Source organism: Kluyveromyces marxianus, chromosome 1 (genome assembly GCF_001417885.1).
Source record: "Kluyveromyces marxianus DMKU3-1042 DNA, complete genome, chromosome 1".
NCBI lineage: Eukaryota > Fungi > Ascomycota > Saccharomycetes > Saccharomycetales > Saccharomycetaceae > Kluyveromyces > Kluyveromyces marxianus.
Genome location: NC_036025.1, coordinates 54,884 through 77,976, shown reverse-complemented (window position 1 = coordinate 77,976; position 23,093 = coordinate 54,884). Strand labels below are relative to the sequence as shown.

At 36.9% G+C, this 23,093-nt stretch overlaps 12 protein-coding genes across 12 annotated transcripts; 7 read left to right on the top strand and 5 right to left on the bottom strand.

Moving 5' to 3' along the window:
* Nucleotides 1-690: 690 nt before the first annotated feature.
* KRE28 (Kre28p) lies at nucleotides 691-1,746 on the top strand (the record flags this gene model as incomplete). Its single annotated transcript, XM_022820806.1, has 1 exon — nucleotides 691-1,746. The coding sequence occupies one exon, from the start codon at nucleotides 691-693 to the stop codon at nucleotides 1,744-1,746; it is 1,056 nt and encodes a 351-aa protein (XP_022673577.1).
* A 102-nt stretch (nucleotides 1,747-1,848) lies between these two features.
* Nucleotides 1,849-2,943, bottom strand: CAB1 (pantothenate kinase; the record flags this gene model as incomplete). The annotated part of the gene is made up of 1 exon (XM_022820695.1): nucleotides 1,849-2,943. The coding sequence occupies one exon, from the start codon at nucleotides 2,941-2,943 to the stop codon at nucleotides 1,849-1,851; it is 1,095 nt and encodes a 364-aa protein (XP_022673576.1).
* A 1,193-nt stretch (nucleotides 2,944-4,136) lies between these two features.
* On the top strand, nucleotides 4,137-5,120 carry APA2 (5',5'''-P-1,P-4-tetraphosphate phosphorylase 2; the record flags this gene model as incomplete). Its single annotated transcript, XM_022820584.1, has 1 exon — nucleotides 4,137-5,120. One exon carries the CDS (start codon nucleotides 4,137-4,139, stop codon nucleotides 5,118-5,120), a length of 984 nt encoding a protein of 327 aa, XP_022673575.1.
* Nucleotides 5,121-5,615: 495 nt separating this feature from the next.
* Nucleotides 5,616-5,999, top strand: QCR7 (ubiquinol--cytochrome-c reductase subunit 7; the record flags this gene model as incomplete). The annotated part of the gene is made up of 1 exon (XM_022820473.1): nucleotides 5,616-5,999. One exon carries the CDS (start codon nucleotides 5,616-5,618, stop codon nucleotides 5,997-5,999), a length of 384 nt encoding a protein of 127 aa, XP_022673574.1.
* Nucleotides 6,000-6,733: 734 nt separating this feature from the next.
* LRE1 (uncharacterized protein) lies at nucleotides 6,734-8,140 on the bottom strand (the record flags this gene model as incomplete). The annotated part of the gene is made up of 1 exon (XM_022820362.1): nucleotides 6,734-8,140. One exon carries the CDS (start codon nucleotides 8,138-8,140, stop codon nucleotides 6,734-6,736), a length of 1,407 nt encoding a protein of 468 aa, XP_022673573.1.
* A 1,930-nt stretch (nucleotides 8,141-10,070) lies between these two features.
* PBN1 (Pbn1p) lies at nucleotides 10,071-11,345 on the top strand (the record flags this gene model as incomplete). Its single annotated transcript, XM_022820251.1, has 1 exon — nucleotides 10,071-11,345. One exon carries the CDS (start codon nucleotides 10,071-10,073, stop codon nucleotides 11,343-11,345), a length of 1,275 nt encoding a protein of 424 aa, XP_022673572.1.
* A 79-nt stretch (nucleotides 11,346-11,424) lies between these two features.
* On the bottom strand, nucleotides 11,425-13,932 carry SPB1 (27S pre-rRNA (guanosine2922-2'-O)-methyltransferase; the record flags this gene model as incomplete). Its single annotated transcript, XM_022820140.1, has 1 exon — nucleotides 11,425-13,932. One exon carries the CDS (start codon nucleotides 13,930-13,932, stop codon nucleotides 11,425-11,427), a length of 2,508 nt encoding a protein of 835 aa, XP_022673571.1.
* Nucleotides 13,933-14,762: 830 nt separating this feature from the next.
* Nucleotides 14,763-16,280, top strand: KLMA_10030 (uncharacterized protein; the record flags this gene model as incomplete). The annotated part of the gene is made up of 1 exon (XM_022820029.1): nucleotides 14,763-16,280. One exon carries the CDS (start codon nucleotides 14,763-14,765, stop codon nucleotides 16,278-16,280), a length of 1,518 nt encoding a protein of 505 aa, XP_022673570.1.
* Nucleotides 16,281-16,469: 189 nt separating this feature from the next.
* Nucleotides 16,470-17,441, bottom strand: KAR4 (Kar4p; the record flags this gene model as incomplete). Its single annotated transcript, XM_022819917.1, has 1 exon — nucleotides 16,470-17,441. One exon carries the CDS (start codon nucleotides 17,439-17,441, stop codon nucleotides 16,470-16,472), a length of 972 nt encoding a protein of 323 aa, XP_022673569.1.
* A 581-nt stretch (nucleotides 17,442-18,022) lies between these two features.
* Nucleotides 18,023-19,123, top strand: KLMA_10028 (uncharacterized protein; the record flags this gene model as incomplete). The annotated part of the gene is made up of 1 exon (XM_022819806.1): nucleotides 18,023-19,123. One exon carries the CDS (start codon nucleotides 18,023-18,025, stop codon nucleotides 19,121-19,123), a length of 1,101 nt encoding a protein of 366 aa, XP_022673568.1.
* A 463-nt stretch (nucleotides 19,124-19,586) lies between these two features.
* KLMA_10027 (uncharacterized protein) lies at nucleotides 19,587-20,597 on the bottom strand (the record flags this gene model as incomplete). Its single annotated transcript, XM_022819695.1, has 1 exon — nucleotides 19,587-20,597. One exon carries the CDS (start codon nucleotides 20,595-20,597, stop codon nucleotides 19,587-19,589), a length of 1,011 nt encoding a protein of 336 aa, XP_022673567.1.
* A 1,896-nt stretch (nucleotides 20,598-22,493) lies between these two features.
* PEX34 (Pex34p) lies at nucleotides 22,494-23,087 on the top strand (the record flags this gene model as incomplete). The annotated part of the gene is made up of 1 exon (XM_022819584.1): nucleotides 22,494-23,087. The coding sequence occupies one exon, from the start codon at nucleotides 22,494-22,496 to the stop codon at nucleotides 23,085-23,087; it is 594 nt and encodes a 197-aa protein (XP_022673566.1).
* Nucleotides 23,088-23,093: the final 6 nt, after the last annotated feature.

The window sequence follows — 23,093 nt, the reverse complement described above, 5'->3', positions numbered from 1 at the left end:
TTAAAACAAACAGAAAGTACGGAATTACAGAGATAGCGGAAAACTTAGAGCAATTTCCTTCTAAAACAGAAAGAACATGATAGACATTCCTTCCAATACTTTAACTGATGAAAAAACTTCATAGCGAAATATTAAAAGGGTGTTCATCAAAGCAGCTTATAAGTCATTCCACTTGTGCAGGTCGTAAGTTCAAAGGTAGGTCGCCAGTTCTCTCGAACTGGCTTAAATTGAAAAGAATCAATCTAAGCCGTAGAAACTAAAACGACATTTGCACAAAATCCTCGCTATTTGATCTCAGCACATAGACACATTGATGGTACATCTAAAAGTACGCAAAAGCTTATTTAAAAATAAGCAATCACCATACCACCAACTTAAGTTGTGCTGTGTTTGGTTATTGGATATAAATTTATCTTTAACAGTAACTTCGAATGCAATGTGTTTGGTAATAGAGAGTTTCACAAGTTTTCAATTTTTTTCATATAAAACAATCTAATTTTTGTTTTCTTTTGCGCGATGAGCTGAAAGTAAACAAAGCAGCACAGACAAGACGTATATTTTGTTTACATTTGGAATCTAAAGGAAGATCGCTGTCAGAAGCAATAAGAACTATTGATTGGAAACTCGCTTATATGATTCCTTTTTAGTCTTTGCACAGTAAAGAACGGAAGGACTGATACACATACAACAATGGGAAAGCATCATTCCGAATATTATTCTGAGGTGGAGAAGTTTGAAACGCAAGTCACCCATGTAACAGAGCAAGTCCTTCATGAGCAGGACCGTTTACGCAACTCAACTTTGAGAGAATTCAATCAAACAGTTCTACAACTAGTAGCGGATTATGAGATGTTTGAATTAGAAGGTCAATGTGACCCTTCGAAGATGACTTTTTACGTGGAGCAGCTCGAGATATGGACAAACAGTTTGAAGCAGCTCCATCTCGAGTTAGAGTCAGTAGATAACTTCCTGAGATATGTGATACCGAACGATCAAAGCCTTTCGACGCTTGCAAACTTTGATGAAGATAAAATTACAAGTCTTCAAGATGAAGTATGTGAACTTAGAGACGTTAATATTGTTCAGCAAGACAAGGAAATTGAGTCCTTAAAACAGCAAATTATAGAAAAGAGTAATGAGAACTTGACCATAAATGAGAAGGTTAAGGAAACCTGTTTAGATGTGTCACAAGATATAGATCAATGCTGGAAACTATTAGAACAGATTGAAGATTATGAAAGAAGAACTCCTTCCAGAGAATTTGATGCATCTAAAGATCCGACTTTCTCTACATACAACCAATGGAAATGGAATCAGCTGGCTGAATCCGAGTTGAAAAGTCTAGAGGAACAACTTTCAACTTTAGAAGTAACGAAAGAAAAACTGGGAAGCTTACTAGCTAAAAGAGCAACCTTGAATCCTTCCTCAGATCTTATGGAGATGTTCACTACGTATCAATTGTTGAACGAATTGTGGGAAAAGAAAATTATCTCTACATTATTCCCAGATATAAAAAACCTGGCTATTTATCCACAGTCAGGAAAGATTCATTTCTCAGTTGGCGTTGTAGAAGTGATAATTGTAATGGAAAAAGATGTTATTAATTCGATATCTTTATTCTCGTATGAGCTTCCCTATGATCAAATTGAAAGTATCAAAGAGGGTATATTGTACAAAATTGAGAATCAAAAGTCACTTTTCAACGTCCTTATAACAGTATCGGATCATATCATAAATTCATTATAGACCGTAGAAAAAATAAATACTAGTAGGTGCAATGCAAAGATATCAACATAAGAATATTTAAGTATACTGTGATGTAGATGTGATGGTCACATGAGATAAGAATTATGTTTTTTGCCGCTGGGCAAGGAGGTATGCTCCCATTGCGCCCAAGTAGCCCTCGTGTTTTAGGAAGAAAGCTTGCTTTTCGCCCTCGGACCAGAAATTAATAGCGTAACTCAATGTGTTCATGGTTGTATAATGACCTCTTATGTAGGAGCCGCCAAAGTAAATATTCTTAACGTGGTGAATCTTCGCCTGTAGATATGCAATTTGTCCAATATTATTTGATACGGCGTATAATAGAGACTTTGAGATATCAGCATTATTAAATTTGTTGTCGCTTTGGATGATATCTGTGGAAGTTGTCGAAGGAGAAGGGTATCTGGTATTTTCGTGGGCTACGTGTGACCTGTTTTGGAAAACTTTGCCAAAAGAAGACGCTATGTGAGTGGATTTCAATCCTAGCTTATCATAAGCCGTCCCATATATATCTCCGACGAGCATATCCACGTTTGTATTGTCTCCCTTGTGCGCCCAGCTTAACATTTCGTCGAAGGATTTAGCGCCGGTTATCAACGAGAGTAATCCCCAAAGGGTTCCTCCACCCAAAGATGATCCTCCCACCCTACTAAATGTTTTTGGTGAGTCTACTTTCAAGATAGAGACACCAGATCCTATATTTACTAGCATGTACGGATAAATGGAGTTGCAGTTATGTGAGGGTTCCACTGCGTTTTCGCCTTCCAAGTCGTTGTATGTGAATATCTCATTTGGGATTTCGTGAATGAAGAAATCCAACCCTTTGATCAAGCAATCCATCTCATCAGACCTTTCAATTCCTATAACCGTCGGAAACTGTTTTACCATCAAGTCATAAAACTTGTACGACCCACCGCCAGTAGCGACAAGCAACGTCTGCTCGTATAGCCCGTCATGGTACTGTTGTATAATGTCATGGAGGAGCTGCATGAACTCGTCGATCCGTTCAGTCTCCAGAGTCCTGAACATAAGCCTGCTCGAGTTGGGCGGCATGAAAACAACTTTCGCTAAACTACCGCCGATATCTACCGCTATAGTAAAGGTAGAACAGCTATCCTGAACATCTTCTTTAGAAGTATTCGCTAGCTGAGAATGACTTAGAAGTATATCAGATGTCATCTATTCGTTCTTGTTGCAATAAGGATTCTTTAAAGTTTCAAATGTGGAATATATCGAACGAAGTACGTTTCGTGTATATAATATAATATGCCAGATTGATAATTATGCAAATACTTTTTGTGCCAATTCAATACAATGTGTGCACACTCACAGATATAACCAACGAATGCCAGCAAACTAGTATGGTTGTTTTCTAGTGAGTTAACACGTATTCCAGTGCTCTTTTCGTGTATGTATGTGTTAATTTACTTTTCTTTTACCGCTTCTTCCGCTTCTCCGCTTCAGCTGGTATATATCCTCTTTTGTTTCGCTGACGTTTGTTAATCCTCCAAAAATCTAATCACTGATATTTTGCTTCATACACTGAAGTCCTTACTTCACATGTAATTACGTATATTTGTGAAGGTATATATATTTATACCTATATGGGATACTGCAATGTTCTCAATACATCACTCGTTTAATGTTGCTGACAAGAGCTTGTTGGTCATCGACAAAATTCTGAAAGCTGAAAAATTCATTGTGAAGGGAAAGAAAAAAAAAAAAGATGAGAAAGAGACCTAGAAGAGGCTATACAAACAGCTGAAACAGATACGATGATCTGTATGCGATGGAGAAAACATAATGCAGATTTGCAATTGTAGTACTACTGTATCTACTTTGGGATGGCATCTGATGAATGACAATGAATGCTAATGCCGGGTAGGGAAAAGTATTTCGGAGTATTGGCCGTGGACATTTCGCAGTAGTGTGTTTGTAGTGGATTCTGTTTGAACACACATCAGCTTTAGCCATGGAAATGAAAAATAACTAATAATACATAATCAGTGGGAAGCGTTGAAAGTGTTTCACAGGTGATGTTTTTATTTGTGTTATGGTGGTGCGCGTTATGATTAGGTAGCATATGGTGATGGTTTGATGTCACGTGGTGTTCTTGTTTGTTTTTTTCGCTTTCGTTGGTTCCACTTCTTTCTCTTAGCAAGAGGCGAAAAAAAATGGTAGACATATAAAGGTGACAAAGACTGCTTTCACACAATACATAGAGGTGCATACTTGGATTGGAATGGCAATGGTTAAACAGTTTGGTTATTGCCAATTGCCAATTACCAATTACATTTCTGAGTGACAATTGGAACTTAGGTTTGTTTTTTGACGATAATATCAACCGATTACAGTATAGAAAGTTGGGAAAAATGCTACCTAATAATTTGAGGGAGATTGTGGAATCTACTTACAAGAAGGCAGTTGATGATGGACATATCAAGTTTACCGAGTCATCTTCTAAAAAAGTGAAAGATCCGGAGACTGGAATGACATACCAAGTGACATATGCGCCATCGTTACAGCATAAGCCTGAGAGGGAGCCAGAAAGCGAAGAATCTAAGGATAAAGTTAAGGAGGATCCATTTGCTAAACCAGAACCTGAATTGACTGTCTTGGACAATTGTTTGGACGATTATAGACTAGTACTCAACAAATACCCAGTTACACCAAACCATTTGATTTTAGTTACTAAGGAGTATCTTTTACAGACATCTCCTTTGAGTCCAAAGGACTTGCTAGCCACTTATAAACTATTGGACCAATTGGACGATGAGGATGAAATGTTAAGACATCTAGCATTTTACAATTGTGGTCCAGACAGTGGATCATCCCAAGACCATAAACACCTCCAAATCTTGCCTTTGCCTTATAAATTTGTCCCATTCCAGGACAAGATCTGCAGTGGCAAGGAACACTTCATTCCTAATGCAAAGACTGAACCACTACAGGATTCAAAGGTCTCCTTTGCACACTATGTGGTTCCATTGCCACAGGACCCTTCCGCAGTAGACGAAGAGTTACTAGCTATGACCTTCGTCTCATTGCTCCAAAGAACTCTATCGTCCTTCCAAGACTGGGAAGGTACACGTGAAACTGCAGGTAAGCCTGTCATTCCGGCATACAACGTGTTGATGACCAAGGAATGGCTATGTTTAGTGCCTAGATCTAAGGCTTTTGCCTCTGAACCTTCCAGGATTGGGTTCAATGCAACTGGATATGCAGGTTTGGTCTTAGTAAAATGGGAAGAATCGTGGGATGCTGTTAACAAAGACCCAACATTGTTAAACAAGTTGCTGCTGGAATGTGCTTTCCCAAGTACTGCAGGCATCAAACCAACGGAATACCACTACTAATTCTCGCTGCATACTGGTGCGTATACACAGTACTACGTACATACCTAAACTCATACATATATGTACCGAAGTAAGTGTCTACCCTTAGAGTATATGTTTCGCGTGCCAAGTATAAGCCTATTAACTATGTAAGCGTCTATTCAATTTTCACGTGACTAACATCCAATGATATAACTTACTTTAGTATTACATATGCGGTGTACCAATCTCCTTTAGAAAAGCCCGCACTCCAAGGGCACCAGGTAAATTTTTTTTTGTTTTTCGTTGTGTTTTTTTTTTTCGGTTTTAACGCATTAGGGAAGAATAATCTGGTTCAGGAAGAAAACTGAATTTTAAAGCTTGAAGCTTTTGAAATTTATTACAACTAACTCTTTTGAAGTTATTTCAAAGACTGCTTCAGTTAAGTTTCTACAGATTAGTTTTAATCGTACGTTAGGTTTCTTTGATTCTTCCTAGGTTCAAGCAACAGCTCCACTCCATAAAACCAAAAGAAAAATGCCACAAACATTCACTTCTATTGTCAAGATCGGTGACTACATTCTAAAAACTCCAGCCCTAGCTAAGGTTGTCGTTCCAATCGCCCACCAATTCATCAACTTGTCCGGTTACAGAAAGATGGGTTTGAGATTCGATGACTTGATCGAAGAAGAAAATGACATTGCGCAAACTGCTTTGAGAAGATTACCAGCTGATGAATCTTACGCTAGAATTTACAGAATCGTTAACGCTCACCAACTTGCTTTGACACACCACTTGTTGCCAAAGGAAAAGTACTTGAAGGCTGAAGATGATGTCCCATACTTGACTCCATACTTGTTGGAAGCTGAAGCTTTCGCCAAGGAAAAGGAGGAATTGGACAACTTGGAAGTCGCCAAATAATTTGCCTCGAAACCAACAAAGTAAATGAGAACAAATTATCGTGGATAAAATCCAAACAAATCATGACCCTCTGATGAAGAGAAGCGATTATAAATATGAAAAAAGACAAAAAATATAGAAGAATGAAACACCATATTCCAAATCCTAAAACTTTTATTTAATTCCCCCCTGGTAGCCCACTAACTATGATCAGTGAAGAAAGTGTGGCACTAAAGTTTCCTTTCTTCAAAGATTGGGGACTACTTCAACTTATTTATATCTCAAATCTGTGAATATTAACCTTTAACAATTATATTTGATTATTCTGGTCTATGTATGTCATATTTATATATATAAAGAATATACGATTTACATTTTTACATTAATCATCTTTTGTTGAACGTGCTCTCCATTTGAAGACGAAGCACACGACGAATTGCTATCATAAATAAAAAAAACGACGTTATATCTTTATTATCGCATTATGAAATATATATTATGTATCGGTATTAGTATTAGTATTAGTATTAGTATTAACAGTTGTATCCTTGCATTCATGGTTGAAATGATTCATACAGAATTAAAAGAAGAAAAGTAAAAGTATTATAATGTTACAGTTGAAACAGGTGACTTTGCATTAGATGCAATATCGGGTAAAATATTTAACAAACGAAGACATAAAAGGCTGCAGGCATTTCCAACAAACATGGATAGGTGGATGGTAAGGATCATAAAGTTGTGTCAATGTAGACCAATCATCGTTTTGGTCTTGAAAATAAAGAGGATATTATATTGAATTTTCCATGTTTTCTTTCCTTGATAGTTAGATCTGATGAAGGATTTGATTTTACCTGAAGAGTTCGTGTCTGATCACTCATACTACGACTGGAAGAATGTTTGGTATATCTTAATCTACTCTTATGTTTGGGAGTTTCGCGCTCAGCTGAGTTTGGAGGAATAATCGTGATATGTTCATCATTGATTTCATCCACATGTGATAAATCCACTGAATCACCTGGTTGTCCCAGAAGCAGGTCTTGTGTGAGCGGTGGAAATGGACTAGATGATGAAAGTGAACTAGAGTTATGATGCCGACTAGAACTGGTGTCGTTAGATTCGATCGTGCTTACAGTAGACCTTCTTGGCATATTCCCATTTTGAGCATCCTGTCTAATATCGTACACCTGTGTCTCGTATTTGAAAGGCTTAGTTCTAGGAGTGATTTTTCTTGAATTTCCGTAGTTCATGGATACCGGAGTATTTGGAGTTGACAGTTGTCTATTTGAAATACTTGATTCCGAGGATATTGACATGGAAGAGGTCTGGTTGCCAACAGTGCTTGATCCGGACCCGTTTGAAGGAATTTGCTTGGTATAGTAGTTGTAATATCTTTCCTTTTGTTTGTTGATTTTCAAAGTGTTATAACCAGATAACTTACTTGGTGAATCTCTAGAAGTCACTGGCGAAGGACATCTAGCCCTTAAAGGCGACATTAGCGTAGGATGGCTTGGTGGAGCCAGTTTAGGGGAGTTCTTCCCGGATAAACTTTCAGAAGACGAATTGCTTGCATCCTCTACTTGGATTATGGTAGTATTGTAGTTTTCTTCCTCTTCTTCAGCAACTTGCTCTTCCGTGAGCCTTAACTTTCTATCAAGATTAAAGGAGAGTTGGAGGTCTGCCGGAGCCGATTCCGTACGTCTGTGTGATTTGAAAGACCTTGGTCGCGTCTTTAAAGCATCATCTAGATTTATAATAGCATCCGGAACATCTTTGAATCCGCCGGTGAACTTAGGTTCTTCAGTAATAAAGAACCGAGGACTTGTGAATACCTGATCTGCTGCTGTTTGGCTGTTAAGCATTGAGTTAGCTGTTGAATTGAACGAAAGTTCATCGTGATGCATACTTCCCACTTCCGATAGTGATACCGGTATAGTTATAGGATCGTTTCCCGGCATATGCTTCGAGTAACTCGGAAGGTTATTTAAGTCTATTCGTGAAGGGGGGTCATTATTAATGCTGTTACTTCCTTTTATCATCGGATCCTTCCTCAAAAAATCAAAGTCGCCTGACACAGCGAACGACCGCTTATGTCTGTGACCCCTACTCTTCAGAGGTGCTACCCCAGAAGTGGGATCCGGCGGGAAAGTTGGAACTGATAGCATTCCGGATACGAAAAGCAAATGCTCTATATTATATTGGTAATAGATCTGTGAAGCAAGAATAACCTTTGATGTGGTTAACTTCTCTCCCTATACCGTCTTCTCGACCAACAGTGTAAGACCAGAAATAATGCGTGTACGACCCGAAGTTGTGCAGATGTGATATATATATATCCCTTAACTGGATCAAATCAGATGCGGATTAACTTGAAATAGTGGAGTCACAAGCACGAGCACAATCAATCACAACCGAGGTTCTTCGTGAGTGTTATCGAATCAAGTTGAGAGTTCCTTTGAAAAAACGCAAATCAAAACAATAATGGTGTGCAAAGAGAAGAGTGCTAGTCACTCTGTACACGTATGTTTGAGCCTGTTTTAGGGGAATGATAGTGCGACAAATTCGTTAGGTGGATGCACCTCCCTTAACGAAACGGTCAAAATACAGGCAAATGTTCCAAAAAGAAAAAATTAAGGTAAAAAAAAAAACCCGGACCGTTCTAGCCGTAGGAAAAAAAGTCAACAGTTCCACTAAAATGCAGTGAAAAATAAAAGAAAACTCAGGCAATGAACGGAAAATTATCACAAAGATCGGTGGCTTCTAATGGGAGGAGCGCCGTTTCTGTGTATTACTGTGTTTAAGTGTTATCCTTGAATTGGTAATTAAACGTTTGTTAGCCAAGTTGCTTATATGTCGCTTGTTGACTAGTTGTGGTGGGGCCAAGCTCCAATCTCAAATTTAATATCCTTGCAAAAAAGGGAAAAAGAAAAACAAAACACGGCAATTTGGGGCAGGAAATTGCAAGGCTTACGTGTGAATACGTATACCCTTTGCGTATAATATAGTCCCGCGCAGATAAGGAAACCAGAAAACCTATTCCGGAATATGTGTATAAGTTCTGGAGTTAAAAAAAAATCAGCACACACACAGTAAGTAGTATCCTTTTTAGTAAACCCTGCGTTATACGTACAAAGTGAACTGGAAGATACACGTAATAGACACCAATCGGGTAATGGGGTTCTTGTCCTTATAGGGATATGGGATGGCGCGGACAATAACTTTGCAAAATTAAGTAAATAAGGCTGACCTTAGTGTCCGTGTGTGGTAGATAGTTGGTAGTTGATAAGTGAGTGGTGCGGTTAGGTCTTTCTTAGTTGGACTTTGCCTTGTTCACGCTCTATTCTCTTTGAAGCCTAGAGATCTCGTAGAACTGGCAAACGCTAAAAAAAAGAATAATAAAAAAATTATTGTAAACGAGTGACTAACAAACAAACCGCGCGCTGACTTGCTGCGAATTAGGTATCCTAACACTTAGGACCCTCTTGTGCAGTTCAAAACCTGTTGGCGCTCAAAGCTGGAATGAAGCCTGGTAATGAAAAAACCTAAAGAATGAACGAATACTTAGACGTTCCTTGCGTCTGTGTAATACGCGCCAACGTAGCCGAAAATCGGGAAAATAGTGCAGAAATGTGCAGAAAGCTCTACACTCGTTCCTGTTACGATTATTGCGATCGAACAATCAAGGGTACGTAAAGAACTGACCTTCTGGCGAGTTTTGAATGTGCTTAGATTGGCTTTATTTCTAAACAAAAATTCACGTTAATATATAAAACTGCTCTATAATACGTTTAGTTTTTTTAACAATTTTTTTTCGATTAATTTTTTATAGCATTTTCTTTTCCATGAAAATCGAAAAAATAGAAGGCCGAAGATTTCTAGTTTTGTCTGGTTACCATTACGTGCAGGTGATATCTGAGAGTTTGAAAAGCCACTTGATATTAGGTTTGTGCCAGAGATTAGACGGAATTTGCAGCCTACCGGGTAGGAATTGAGTGCGCGTGCGTGTGTTTTTTCGGTTTGTTCAAAGTTGTCAAACATTGTACTAGAAGAAACGAAGGGGATTGTGATATTTTTTGCATACGAACAAGGAAAAGAATGAGCTTAATTGGATTCGATTCCGAAGGTGTAGTAGCCAAAAAAAGAAGGGTTACGGTTCTATTCCCAAAAGACGGGCAAGACATACCTGAACGGGTATTGAGAGAGGATGGTACATTGATACTAGATGGGCACTCAGGAGAGGTGCAAGACCGAGTGACGTTACAAATAGAACGGTCTAACGGGACTGCAGCGAGTTCGCAGCATTTTAGGGTCACGTGGAAAAGGAATGCTGGCGTAGATGTGACACCATTGAAAGGGCAATTAGCGCAAGGTTTTAATGTATTCGTGGAAAAGAAGCAGAACAACGATAATATACGGTCTAGGTTCATTGATACTCCTTTGGGAAGCTTTTTCCATAGCGGTAAGTTTGACAATTCTGTGTTGGACGAATTTTTGCCTAAATCATTTAATAACTTGTTGTTCAACTACTCTTCATCGCATGATATTGACTTGTATGTGAAGGATAATACTGTTGAGGTCAATATATATCATAATCTTTCGGAAACTGAACATTTGAATGTTGATGACTCTGAGTCAGGGATTGTAAAGACGGAAGCTGGCTTCTTCCACGTTGACACACAAGACGATGTTGATATTAGTTTGTCCGGTTTGAGATGTACCTTTGAAATGGGTTCAGGTAAATTGAACAAGTGCCAAAAAACTTTGCTATTCTACAAACCCATCCATTTAGATAAATCTTCTAACGTCAATGTTACTATAAACGTTTTAGAGCCCATCAATTTGCATCCTGTTATTCAAATAGATTTATCTTCATTTCGTCCTATTCACAACTGTGAATACTACGCATATCTTAACCTACCAAAACAACTCTTTGTCGATAAATTCCAATCTTCTCCTGTTTTTCTGTTTGGGGAACAAGATTTGGAACTGCCCGAATACAAATTATCTGGCTATGGCTCTACCAGCCTTTTTACGTTGAAGCCTGGTGAATTGAATGATATTCCTTTGCATTCAAGATATATTAAACCTGAAGCTGATGCTTCTGAGTATTTTGTTGCTTCATTTGCACCACATGTATTTTATGCGTGTGACGGAAATCAAGGCTTAGAAAAGGGAAATCCATTTTACCAAAACGATTTGAGATATGATAGCTTTTTCACGCCAGATACTAAATTTTATCACTTGAATTCTACATCTTTAGCAGTATCGATACCAAAACTGAATTCTGACAATAATTTAAGTATACATATCATTACGTTGAGCGTTGTGGTATTGTCGTTTCTCTATCTTATTCGCAGATTGTTTAAATAGGTTATATACTAGGTTGATAAATCTAGTTTTGATTTTAATATACAAGTTTTTATATGCGGCAATTATAAAAGTAAGGATATCATTTCTTCTTATGGTGCTTCTTTGCAATACGTTTGAGAGCTCTTTGTTCATTCTTTAAGACACCGTCGACCATCTTATATTTACCCTTGATACCCTTTGGTCTTCCGGAGAGACCCCTGTTCTTGCCGCTTGCGACAACAACTGTGACCTTTGGTCTTTGCTTAGCCTTCTTAGTTACCTTCTTCATCAATTTCGAAATCTCTTCAGCCTTGTCCTTTTCTGATTTATCACTGTCATCATTGATTAAACCTGCCTTTTTCTTTAGCTTTTCTAAACGAGCAACAGCGCGATGCTTCTTTCTAGCCTTTGCTTCAGCAACTTTCTTGATAGGTCTAGCATTGAGAGCTTTCAGTTTCTCCTTGATGGCAATAGCAGCTTCCTTGGTTATTGGCTTGTTAATCTTCGAATGTTGCTTCTCTTCTTCAATAAACCATTCCGGAAGGTTCTCAGTATCGCGGAAAGAATATCTATTGAAACCTTCTTCCACTAAATCATGCTTTGTTTTATGACCTAGAGCTAACTGATGGGCAAGGGTCATTGCTTCAACTGTAGCAATATCTATTTCTTTTGAATGCTTTTCTTTGTTCGTTCTTCTTTCTTCTTCCTCGGAATCGTAATCTGAATCAACTTCCTTTTCTTCATTATTTGGGATAATTTCGAAGTCGCTATCATCATCAGAGGATGAGGAGGAGTCTTGTTGTTGTGGTTCAGTTGGATTTAGTTTTCTTTTCTTCGTCAATTGTTTTATGTCACCTACGGATTCTGAATCGGCAACACCACCATTGGTGCCAGGTAGATCTGGTTCCACACCTTCGAACAATGAATCTGAGAATAATGCTCTTGCCTTTGAACTTAGCTTGCTGCCGTTCTCCCTGCTTTTTAGCTTTGCAATTAGTTGATTGATAGCCTCATCGTCATCCGAATCGGAAAGCTCGGAATCATCGTCGTCATTGACATAATCCTTTTCTCCATCTTCTAATTCTTCATCAGATGGAGTTTCTTTGAAACCTTCCCAATTATCAGCCTCGCCAGCCTCACGAGCTTGTTTAGCTCTGAACTTCGCATCTCTTTCGGCCTTCCTTTCTTTGTAATTTCTGTACATACCGTCTAGTTGGGATTCTAACTCATCGGCTTCAGCAAGTTCATCACGATCTTCCAAAGGAGCATTTTCATCGATATGAATATCATTATCTTCAGCTAATTCTTCCTTGTCGAAAATCATTCTCCTTTTACCTTTAGCCAACTTATCAAGGATACCAGTCTTCTCTGCAGACTTCAAGTTGAAAATTGATTCTCTACCCAATTCAGCGGCTTCAATACCAATATCAACTGGGTTGATCATATTTAATTGCATACGAACGATCTCCTTTTGTTTCATTTCGTTCTTCTTTCTCTTCTCACGTTTGATTGCTAACCTTTGCTTCTCTTGTAAGTTCTGTAGTTCCTTTTCAATTTGTTCTTCTTCTGTCAAAGGAGTCTCCTCGATCTCTTCCTTTTCTTCATCTTGATCTAGTCCAAGAAGTTCTCTAGCAGCTTTTCTCCACTTAAGAATCATCTTGAAATCTTTTTTACCAAGAACCTTCAAATCTTCGATACAAGCCAAAAATTCCTTTGTTGTCTGTTTTAGTTTCTTCACAATCTTCCATTCGTGATCATCTTCATCAACAAGGAATTTGTTAAATTCACCAAGCATTGTAATTGGATCTTCCGTTTTTACAAAATCCATCAAGGCAGTTTCATGATATAATAGATAATCTCCTTCTTCATAACCACCTCTTTTCCTCACTTTCTTCTCTGGGTTGAAAACCTTAGCTTCCATATTTTGAGGACCATCTGGTAATTCTTCAAACACTTCCTTTGGGTCCAAGAGTCTAGGGTCTAGTTTCTTTGGAGCTTTGAAATTCTTACAAACAACAAAAATTTCTGCCGAAACATTTCTCGAGGCTGGAGGTTTGGTGGCTTCGACTTTCTCGAATAGTTGTTGGAAAACCCAAATTAACTTATTGTAATCCTTGGATCTGAAAATCTTAGTAACAAAAGTACCACCAACCACTAAGTTCTCGACAGCTAGTTTTAAAGCTTGCAAAGTCAAATGAGATTGTGTGAAGGCATCTTGAGCCCAACTTAAACCGACGTTAGGAGCACCATCATGTAAAACGGTATCAGCTTTCCATGTTTTCATGTAACCTCTCAACTTAGATCTACAATCTTCGGTAGTAATATCACTCTGGAAGGTAATGACATTTGGCATTGGTTTCATTGGTACAATATCAACACCAATAATCAAAGAATTGACAGGACATAGATTTGATGCAACCTGACACCAAGAACCTGGAGCAGCACATAAATCAATAACCACCTTCGATTTTTCAAGGAAGTGACCATACTTTTCATTAATTTGGATGATCTTGAATGAAGAACGGGCTCTGTAACCTTTTTCCTTTGCAAGGTAATAGTATTTATCTAAACGACCTTTAGAATTTTTCTTTTGCGTCTTCTTACCCATCTTTAAAATATTTCAAAAGACTTTGACCTACTGTAATGATGTTATAGAACGGTGATATAGGATCCTTCTGGCTATCGAACACTTTCCCGTAACGCTTAATAAAACATCTAAGTTGTTGAGTCTCATCTCATCTCATCTCATCTCATCTCATCGCTCGAAAATAGAGAAATTCTTTAAAAAAAATTGCTACTTGAAATCAAAAAAGAAATACATCAAGACGTATGTAGTGCACAGGCAAGAGTAATGTAGGCTAGGGTAATAAGATTCATTAGTTCTCTTACGCGGGGAGTTCGACTGGGGACTAAGAAGAATGTGGTTAAAGGACCAAAGCTTTAAACGAGATTGTGCGGAACTCATCGCTATATAATATATCCGCTCGACACTTTACGTAGATATTTGTAGCACGTGACCAAGATTATAGTTGAGCTTTTACTTCCTATGTGATGTGTGTTATAGAAGAAACAATGGCAAAGAATGAAAAATGAGAGGCATATAATCTTGCGGAATAACGATTTAGTATCTGTGGCGCTAACAATCATTAGTGCATTCGCAGCAAGCACGATTGTGGAAAATAAAACAGTAAAAAATGAAAAAAGTATTATCTGTCACGAATCGGTAAACTTTGTTCAGCCTTTTTTCAGACCGTTAAGAAAAGAAAAAAATGTGCAATGGAACGCGAATCTAGATCAAATAAAGGCTTTAAATAAATAATAAATCTGATATTCCCATTCATTGTCTTTTCATCTCAAAAACACAATGGTTCTTTAACACCAATTAAGATGTAAGTGATTCCATTGTGTATTTAGCTCGCTCCAGAGTCAACGAGCGCAATGAGCAAAAACTCATTTGATTCAATTGAATTTAGGCAGACCCCTCCTGCAGAGGCCCCAGAGCCCATTAGTTCAAAATATGGTGTTAAAACCACAGCATCACCAGCAATCAAGAATGCACCACTACCAGCTGAAGGACCTTCATCCAAGCAATTCTCTAACCTTCTGTTGATTGCCCTTATTGTTATCGTTCCCTTCTACGTTACAAGAAAAGTCGGCGGTGGATTGAAATGCTTCTTGTTTTTTGGCTTACTATTCTTCTTTCCAATTTTAATGACATTCTGGACCGTCGCATCTACCTATTCTCCTCGTCTCAATGAGAAATGCAAACTTCCAGGCAGGCCAATTGAATATTACTTGACATTCCATGATGATTCCTTAAAGGAAAAGTATCATGGAAGAAAGATTCCAATGGAAACCTTTCACGAATTGTTCTTTGCCAACAAAGTTTCATTTAACTTTGATGCATTAGAAGTTATGGAATACAGACATGATTGGGCACAATTTTCATTCACATTGTCCTTGTTCAAGTTTTTTTTGCTTGGTATGATTCCTGAGGTAATCATGCATACCAGATCTCAAGATGAAGAGCAAGTTAGAGATCACTACGACCGTGGTGATGATTTTTATTCTTGGTTCCTTGGTTCAAGAATGATTTATACCAGTGGTTTGATATCTGATATCGAAAAGGAAGAATCATTGGAGCAACTACAAGAGAACAAACTAAAGGTTGTTTGTGACAAGATTGATTTGAAACCAGGTGAATATATGTTGGACTTAGGCTGCGGTTGGGGTACTTTAGTATCATATGCTTCTAAGGTTTACGGAGCTAAAGTCACAGGTATTACTCTAGGTAGAAACCAAACAAAGTGGGGTAATGATAAACTCAAATTACAGGGAATCAAACCTGAACAATCTCGTGTTTTATGTATGGATTATAGAGATACTCCTTTGGCTACTGAAGATGGTAAAAAGTACGACAAAATCACATGTTTGGAAATGGCAGAGCATGTTGGTATTAGAAAATTTGGTGGTTTTTTGCAACAAGTTTACAACATGTTAGATGATGATGGTATTTTTTATTTGCAATATGCTGGGCTAAGAAAATCATGGCAATATGAAGATCTAATTTGGGGTCTTTTTATGAATAAATATATATTCCCCGGCGCTGATGCTTCTACTCCATTGGACTTTGTTGTTTCGAAGTTGGAGGCTAGTGGTTTTGAAGTAGTTTCCATTGATAACATTGGTGTGCATTACTCTGCTACTTTGTGGAGATGGTATAGGAACTGGATTGGTCACAAGGACGATGTAGTCAACAAGTATGGTGTTAAATGGTACAGGATCTGGGAATACTTTTTGGCTTACTCCACCATTATCTCCAGACAAGGCTCTGCTACTTGTTACCAGATTGTCTTGAGAAAAAACTTGAATGCTTACCATAGAATTAATTACGTTCCTAAACAAAAGGGATTATTGACTCCTGTAAGAGAAGGTATTGAGCAATGGTTCAAATAAAATCAATCAGTAGAATAAGAGCGATTTTTGAAAATTTTAAAAGTTATCTAATAAAGAAACAGTGTTTCTTTTTACATGCATATTAGTTTGAAGGAGATATTGATAAATCTATATATTCCTCTGTGTAGAAAATCTACAACTTTTATGGTCATTTTTGAAATTCGTAGAGCTTACAAAACCAATATGTCTTCAATTTTTTCCAGGTGCTGGGGATTTTGGTCTGAGTGTTTCTACTGTTGACTCTTTTGGTAAATTGGATCCCACACGCTCTATTTCACTTTTATATTCATTAGCGTCAAAATTGTCTAGCAAAACGTCAGGTCCCATAATTACCCAACCATGTCTCATTCTGATTGGAGTCTCACTCCCTGTTCTTGCAGGAATGATATGTAACCTCCTGGTTGCAGTGCTGAAATTCTCTGTCACTTTATATAATTGGCTGGGTATTGGCCCAACTTTATTGTTTTTCGTTTCAATTGCCAGATCTGTGTCAATATTACAATGTATAAGATGACCGTCAGTAGCCCTTCTGACGGTTCCTGTTATACACATCCAACAGTGCCATTGCATTTTGTCAAAAAGAGATTCATCATCTGCTTCTAAACCGGGATAAAAAGGAGAACTTTTGTTTACAGGAACAAACACAAGTTCCTCACTTCTTCTAAACTTTTTAGCCCAAACTTCATTGTTAAGTAATCTTGAGAGTTCATTTATTTTTTGAGCACTTCCCCAAACAAACAAGAACCCAGGCTTTGATATCAATCGGTTTATTGGTAATTGCATTAATAAGGGGTAAATGAACTGGTTTTCAGTTAAACATCCTACCATTACGACATCAAACGTAATGTTGTCTTTTTGGATCCACTCATTTAATTTTGGGACGATCTCATCTACTTCAACTCTACAACCAAATGGTTTAGTGGCGTGTTGCATAATTTGCTTCTCTTTTAAGTTAAAGAGTTTCTGTAGTTTTGGATAGCCATCAACAGTATTTTCAATATTCCTTATATGACTTTGGGGTGGAGACTGAGTGTGGATATAATTATTAGAATAATCATTTGTGTGAAACTCATTTGCTGATTTGAAACTATGGTGCTTTTTAGCTATGGTCTTCTTGTCGCTGGAGGACTTTTGATATATCTCTTCTAAGACTGCGGACATTTTAGTAGATTTAGGAGAAATACACTTCCAAATAGAAATGAAAACAAGATAAAGTGAAATATAAGTTTTGCCTAGGTAATAATTTGATCTTGGGGTCTATTCCAATGAAAGTTCGTGATATTTTCCGTCATTTCCTCTCTAATTATACTATATCCCCTTTTACTTTGTTATTAGTTAAATTTGCCGCCATTTAAATATAAGTTTTTCTAATGCTTGTTTCCTTTTTTTTAGCCATTGACAAAACGGTTTCACCTTGAAACGTAAATTTCTAGCGTCAGAAAATTGAAAATCATCTAGTTATTTTCTCCTTCTGACGCTGTCATTTCGTTACCATATTCGGTAGAAACAATTCCCGACTTAATACAAAAAGATATCATTGTCGAGCTAAAGTCAGTGACACAAAAGTTTGTTGTTGGTTTTACTAATGTTTTGCATTATGAAAACATGGTGAAATGATTCCAACTTTTTAACATTGATATTTTTACACTTCTATCAAGGTATGAAGAATAGAGACTAGTTTTGATTTACTTTATGTCCGTAGATCATTTCATTGAAATATCGCAGTAATCAATAGAGTTTAGATGGACAGAGAGGTGATACAACAAGACACTGCAATTTTTATGGCACAGATCCTTCTAGAATATGTCAAGCAGTATATTGAAGGGAATGATATATGTATAGCTAGTATTAAAGAAATTCAGTCAAAGAATGATGCCATCATGGAGTCGGAATTGCTTCTTGAAACCATTGTTGTGGAGAATGGAGGTGAATATATAATTTTTGAGTACATTCAAATGATTGAAAATAATTCGGAACTAGAATTAGATTCTGAAAGTATTGAAATATTGCAAAGCATGATTCGGAAGGTTGTGTTCAGCGATTTTGATTTTGTAAAAGTGTGGTTGCCTAAATTCTTCTATCAAGTTCCCCATTCATATAACACAGGGAAAATCCTTCAAGATGACTTTCTAGGTGAGTTATTAAGAAATTTCGACCCTAATATGATGTTAATATTTGTTAATATTTGTTCCCCGAAATTTAAGGAAGTAGAAACTTCAAAGTTACTCAAACTAATTAAAATTATCATTGAAAATAATATGAATAAAGGAAGTTCGGAAACCATTGCAAATATTTTATTCACAAGTTTAAGGCAGCTTTCCAGTTTTCTTCCTGAAATAAGAAACGAACTCTGCAAAGACCCACCAATGGCTTTACTAGAGAGTTTAAAGCTCTGTATCAATACAGATCATGAATTTATTACAACATATTACTTAAAACAAATTTCTCCCATAGTGCCGAACATTAATAATTTAACTGTTCTAAGAGATTTGATTTTTGATTTAGGATTGTCGGATATCAACTTGTCTTTGTCACATATTTTTAATCATACTGAATCATGGTTTGGCATACGGGAAGATGGTTTATTTTGGGTCTTATTAGATCTAAAGGAAAGAAGAGAGATGGATTCGCACCGGCTACGTGCAATTGATGACATTATTTTAATGATAATTGATTTCACCAAAGGAAGAATTGATGTTTTATGGAATGAGAATCTTAAAGTCATACTTCCTAAAATGTTAATGAGTTCTCTTGAAAACAATACAAATTTGAAATATATGAATTCGATATACACTACAATGAAAATTACTGCTATTATGAATGACTGTAGTTATAACATTTAAGGGAACGAGACGCTTGTCATCTTCAGAAGCGAGATGAATAGGCTGAAAATTTAAGAACAAACTATTTTGATTCCGAAGAATGCTGATGCAAGTAAAAGTATGTACTTATAAGACAAGTTGATAAATGATAAACTAAAAACCAAAAATAAAATTGAAAAAGAAGTATAAAAAGATTTATACTGAACTGAATAAATGTTTCCCAGGTTGATAAAGAGTCCACCGATAATATAAAAGAAATAGAATTTTATTTTTTTTGAATAAGCTAGCAGGCAAAAAAGTAAAGCTGTGAATATGGATACCTGTAAGCCAACGTGCAAAGTGGAACATTGAAAAGTTCTTAGATGAAAGACACAGAAAATCCGACCAAATGAATATCGCATTTAGTTTGAGTCAACTAGAAGCTTTTACGCATGAATTAGATGAGATGTGAAAAAGAAGGTTAGTATGAAGAATGAGAAAGAACTTATGATTCGTTATACCATCTACCTTCTTCTAATTCTTCAATAACTGATTCAACCAACTCATCATCATCTTCCTCTTCCATCATTTCAACTGCGTTATACTTGATCATATCCCAACGATTCCAGAAGAGCATACAATCTTGGAACTGTAGAGAATCTACAGTCTGCTCCAAAGCATGTTTAGCCTTTGTTAGCCTATCCTTCAAAGATTGCAATTCTTTTGAATCGGGCAGGTTAGAGACCTTACGGTGTTCATTGTCCGTTTCTGTGTCAGTATTGGATTTGTAACCTGAGTCACTTTCATTACCGGAGATATCTGACTCCGACACAGGAGAAGCATATCCGTATGGGTAAAGTTGATTCTCAGCTGATGACGTGGTATCGCAATATCTTGCCCAGACTTCGTCAATGGATTGGACAATATAATCGAAACAGCGTTCTCTAGCCAGTAGATCAGACTGAGGAACAACGCATGATGAATGCCTAGATAAAGGCCTTGGTACAGCTGTTGTTAAATAGTTTGCTGTTGATGCAGTACTCGAAAAAACCGCAGTATCATTTGGGTTACTATCAGCAGCTTGGATGCGAATTTCCGTGGCAGATTCATTCGAAGTAGTATTACTAGCTACGTTAGCTAGATTTTCACATTTAAATTTCGTTCTTGAATTGAAATTATCACTACCGGAAGCCGAGCAATTTACTAGTTGTGCTAATGCACTTGGATCTGGGAAATTTAGCTCCGGCTTCCTTGAAGGATGAATCATTGAATCGAAGTCGACCGAAGAATATCCAGTATCATTGCGATCATCGTCAGAGTCTATGGGGCTAGAGTATTCGGCAGAGACTTTACAACGCTCGGAATTGAGTTTGACGCGTTTTCTGCTTAGAATGAACCTCCCATCACTTTGACCACCAATGCTAACATCCTTCCCAAGTTTGCTTTTTGTACTACTGTTATTGTTGGTGTGTTCCCTTAACACTAGAAGGTGAGAACGCTTTCCAGCAAGAGCCATTTTTTTTTAAACAAGCACGATTTTTTGAAAAGAAAAAGTGGAACGTTTGTAAATGATAAAAAATAGTCCCTAGATTGTAGCGCAACGGAAGAAAACTAAAGTTTGAAAACTTTAAGACTTCAAAAATATAAATACAGCGGTAATCAAAAGAAGTGCCAATGAATAATTAAATATATTGACAGGAGTAGACTGAAATACCAACTGCGAATTTGTTATTTGGTTTCAAATTGAGCAACAAAAAAAGAACGAAATATCAAATGACTTGAGAAAATAGACTTTACACGAAAGTCTACCAGAAGGGGGTTTGACTAATCTAATAAAGACAAGCTAGATTGAAATAGTCAGTGAAAATAGGATGGTACCGGCAAATGGCAGGTCTAAAATAACTCGGTTTTACAGTTGATAAAACGAAGAGTTATAGAAGAAATATAATCCTATTCTCCAAGGAACTTTAGAGCGCTGATGAGACAGTAAAATCGAAGCGAGAATTAGTTTTGCAATTTGCAAAGAGCTAATTCAACAAAAGATGTCCTTTGGGTGGTGTTTTGCTATGACAGAAAATAAACTGTGATAGTCAAACAAAAAAAAAAAATGTCTCACGTGATTTAGGTCCGTTATGGTTAGATCTCACACCGTCCTGGTGAGTTTAGCAAAAGTATGAAAATGAAAATGAAAATGAAAATTCAAGGAGAAGAAAAAAAGACGAACCCACTGGAATAATATACTAATTAAATAATAGAATATTCTGAAGAGAAAATTTGCCCCCAAAAAATTTTTGGGACGAAAATTATTGTAAAATATGTTTCCAGATAGGAGATTGTTTAAAAAAAAAATAAAAAAATAAAAAATGTGGTTAGGACATGGGAGAAAAAAGGCGATCAAGATGAAATTAAACAGTTTGTTAAGGAGAGAAGAGTGTAATGGAGAAATTTGATTGGTCGAAACAGTAATTTTAAGGAGGGTAACACACAAAAATTGCGAAAAACTCTTCAGGTGGCAAATGGTACTTAGTAACTGGACGAAGTAAAGGAGGACAAAAAAGGACTGTTGTACCTGTAAATGAAGATATAAAAGCCTCTTAACTGCGCTATGTAGAAGTAGATATGAGTAGATGCATGTTGATACCAATCATAACCCCAAATAGCTTGATATAATGCTTACTGTTAGCGTTTTTGTCGTCTTGTTAACAGGCAACAAGGAGATCCACCACAAAGTTAATCCATAAAATGCGGGTAACACTCTTGTACGTTTCTATCCTATTTGCTTCCCCCACCGAGAAAAGACACGGTGTTCTTGGATGTGCGAAGAATTTAATAGATAAAAAATAAAGAAAAGCAACAAGTTTTTCTTATCTAGGCTGAGACCTAAATGATTTAAGATGGAGGAGATGTAACTGGGCGAGGGAGATGATTTATAGGTCACATGACTGAGAATCTTGGGAGACCCAGTATACCCTTCAAGGCTTTTAACAACGATACAATTAGTTAGCCTACCATTATTTAACGCTTATGTCTCATTTTTCTAAAAGATAGTAGTACAGTAAGGTTTTACACATTACTGTTCAAAAGTGATAATTCGCTCTTTTTTCCTCTTCATCATTTTGGACAAACTCCTATCTCTAATTTCTTTAAAAATTTGATTCACTTTCTCTACATTGGCGAGCACCGAGTTATTCGCGATAGCTATAAATCTATTTTTCAAAACTATGTTACCCTTTTGAATTTTCCGTAACTGAATTTAACAATTTGATCTATAAAGTGTAAAATGCCGATGCCTCTGTTAGTAACACTTTCCATTCCTCATAGGCAAGCAACGTTGTCATTATTTAAGCAAGTATTATCATAACTGATATATACTTAAGAAAATTTACCCCATGCATTTGGCCGTTCTTCCAATATGTTAGGGAATGATGATACCGAGAAATTGCTTGATGCAACAAAGAAGATAAAGTCACTGTTACCTGAAAAAGAAGTGCAAGAAGAGGAAAAGACATCAATTTCAATTGAAGACTGGTTGATTGACAGTCTAACTTCTCTTTCGTCATTCTTTGATGATCTTTACTTATTAAGGAGCTTTGGTATCATCAGTGATAATAATATTTTATACAAAAAACTAAATAAAGGGGATTTAGGGTCTAAAGTATGGCTAGTGAGTCTTATACTTTCTGTTAGAAGGTCACTCACTCATCTTATGAAATTGATAAAGCTTAAATGGAGGCTTCGAAAAGAAGATGCAAATATTGCACACACCTATTCTCCAGGTTTCAGGAAACTCTTAAAGGAAAGAATTGCTGTAGAAGGAGATATCATTAGCTCTAAAATACGGTCATTATTTATGGATTTAATACAAGACTTATTATACATGCTGATTGTGATGATTGATATATTTAAAGTGAACCTCTCTAAGAGATTGAGAAGTATACTGGAATTTATATCAAGTGCCGCAACAGTGTTGAAATTCGTAACAACAAGTTATCAGGTTTGTTCATAAATAACC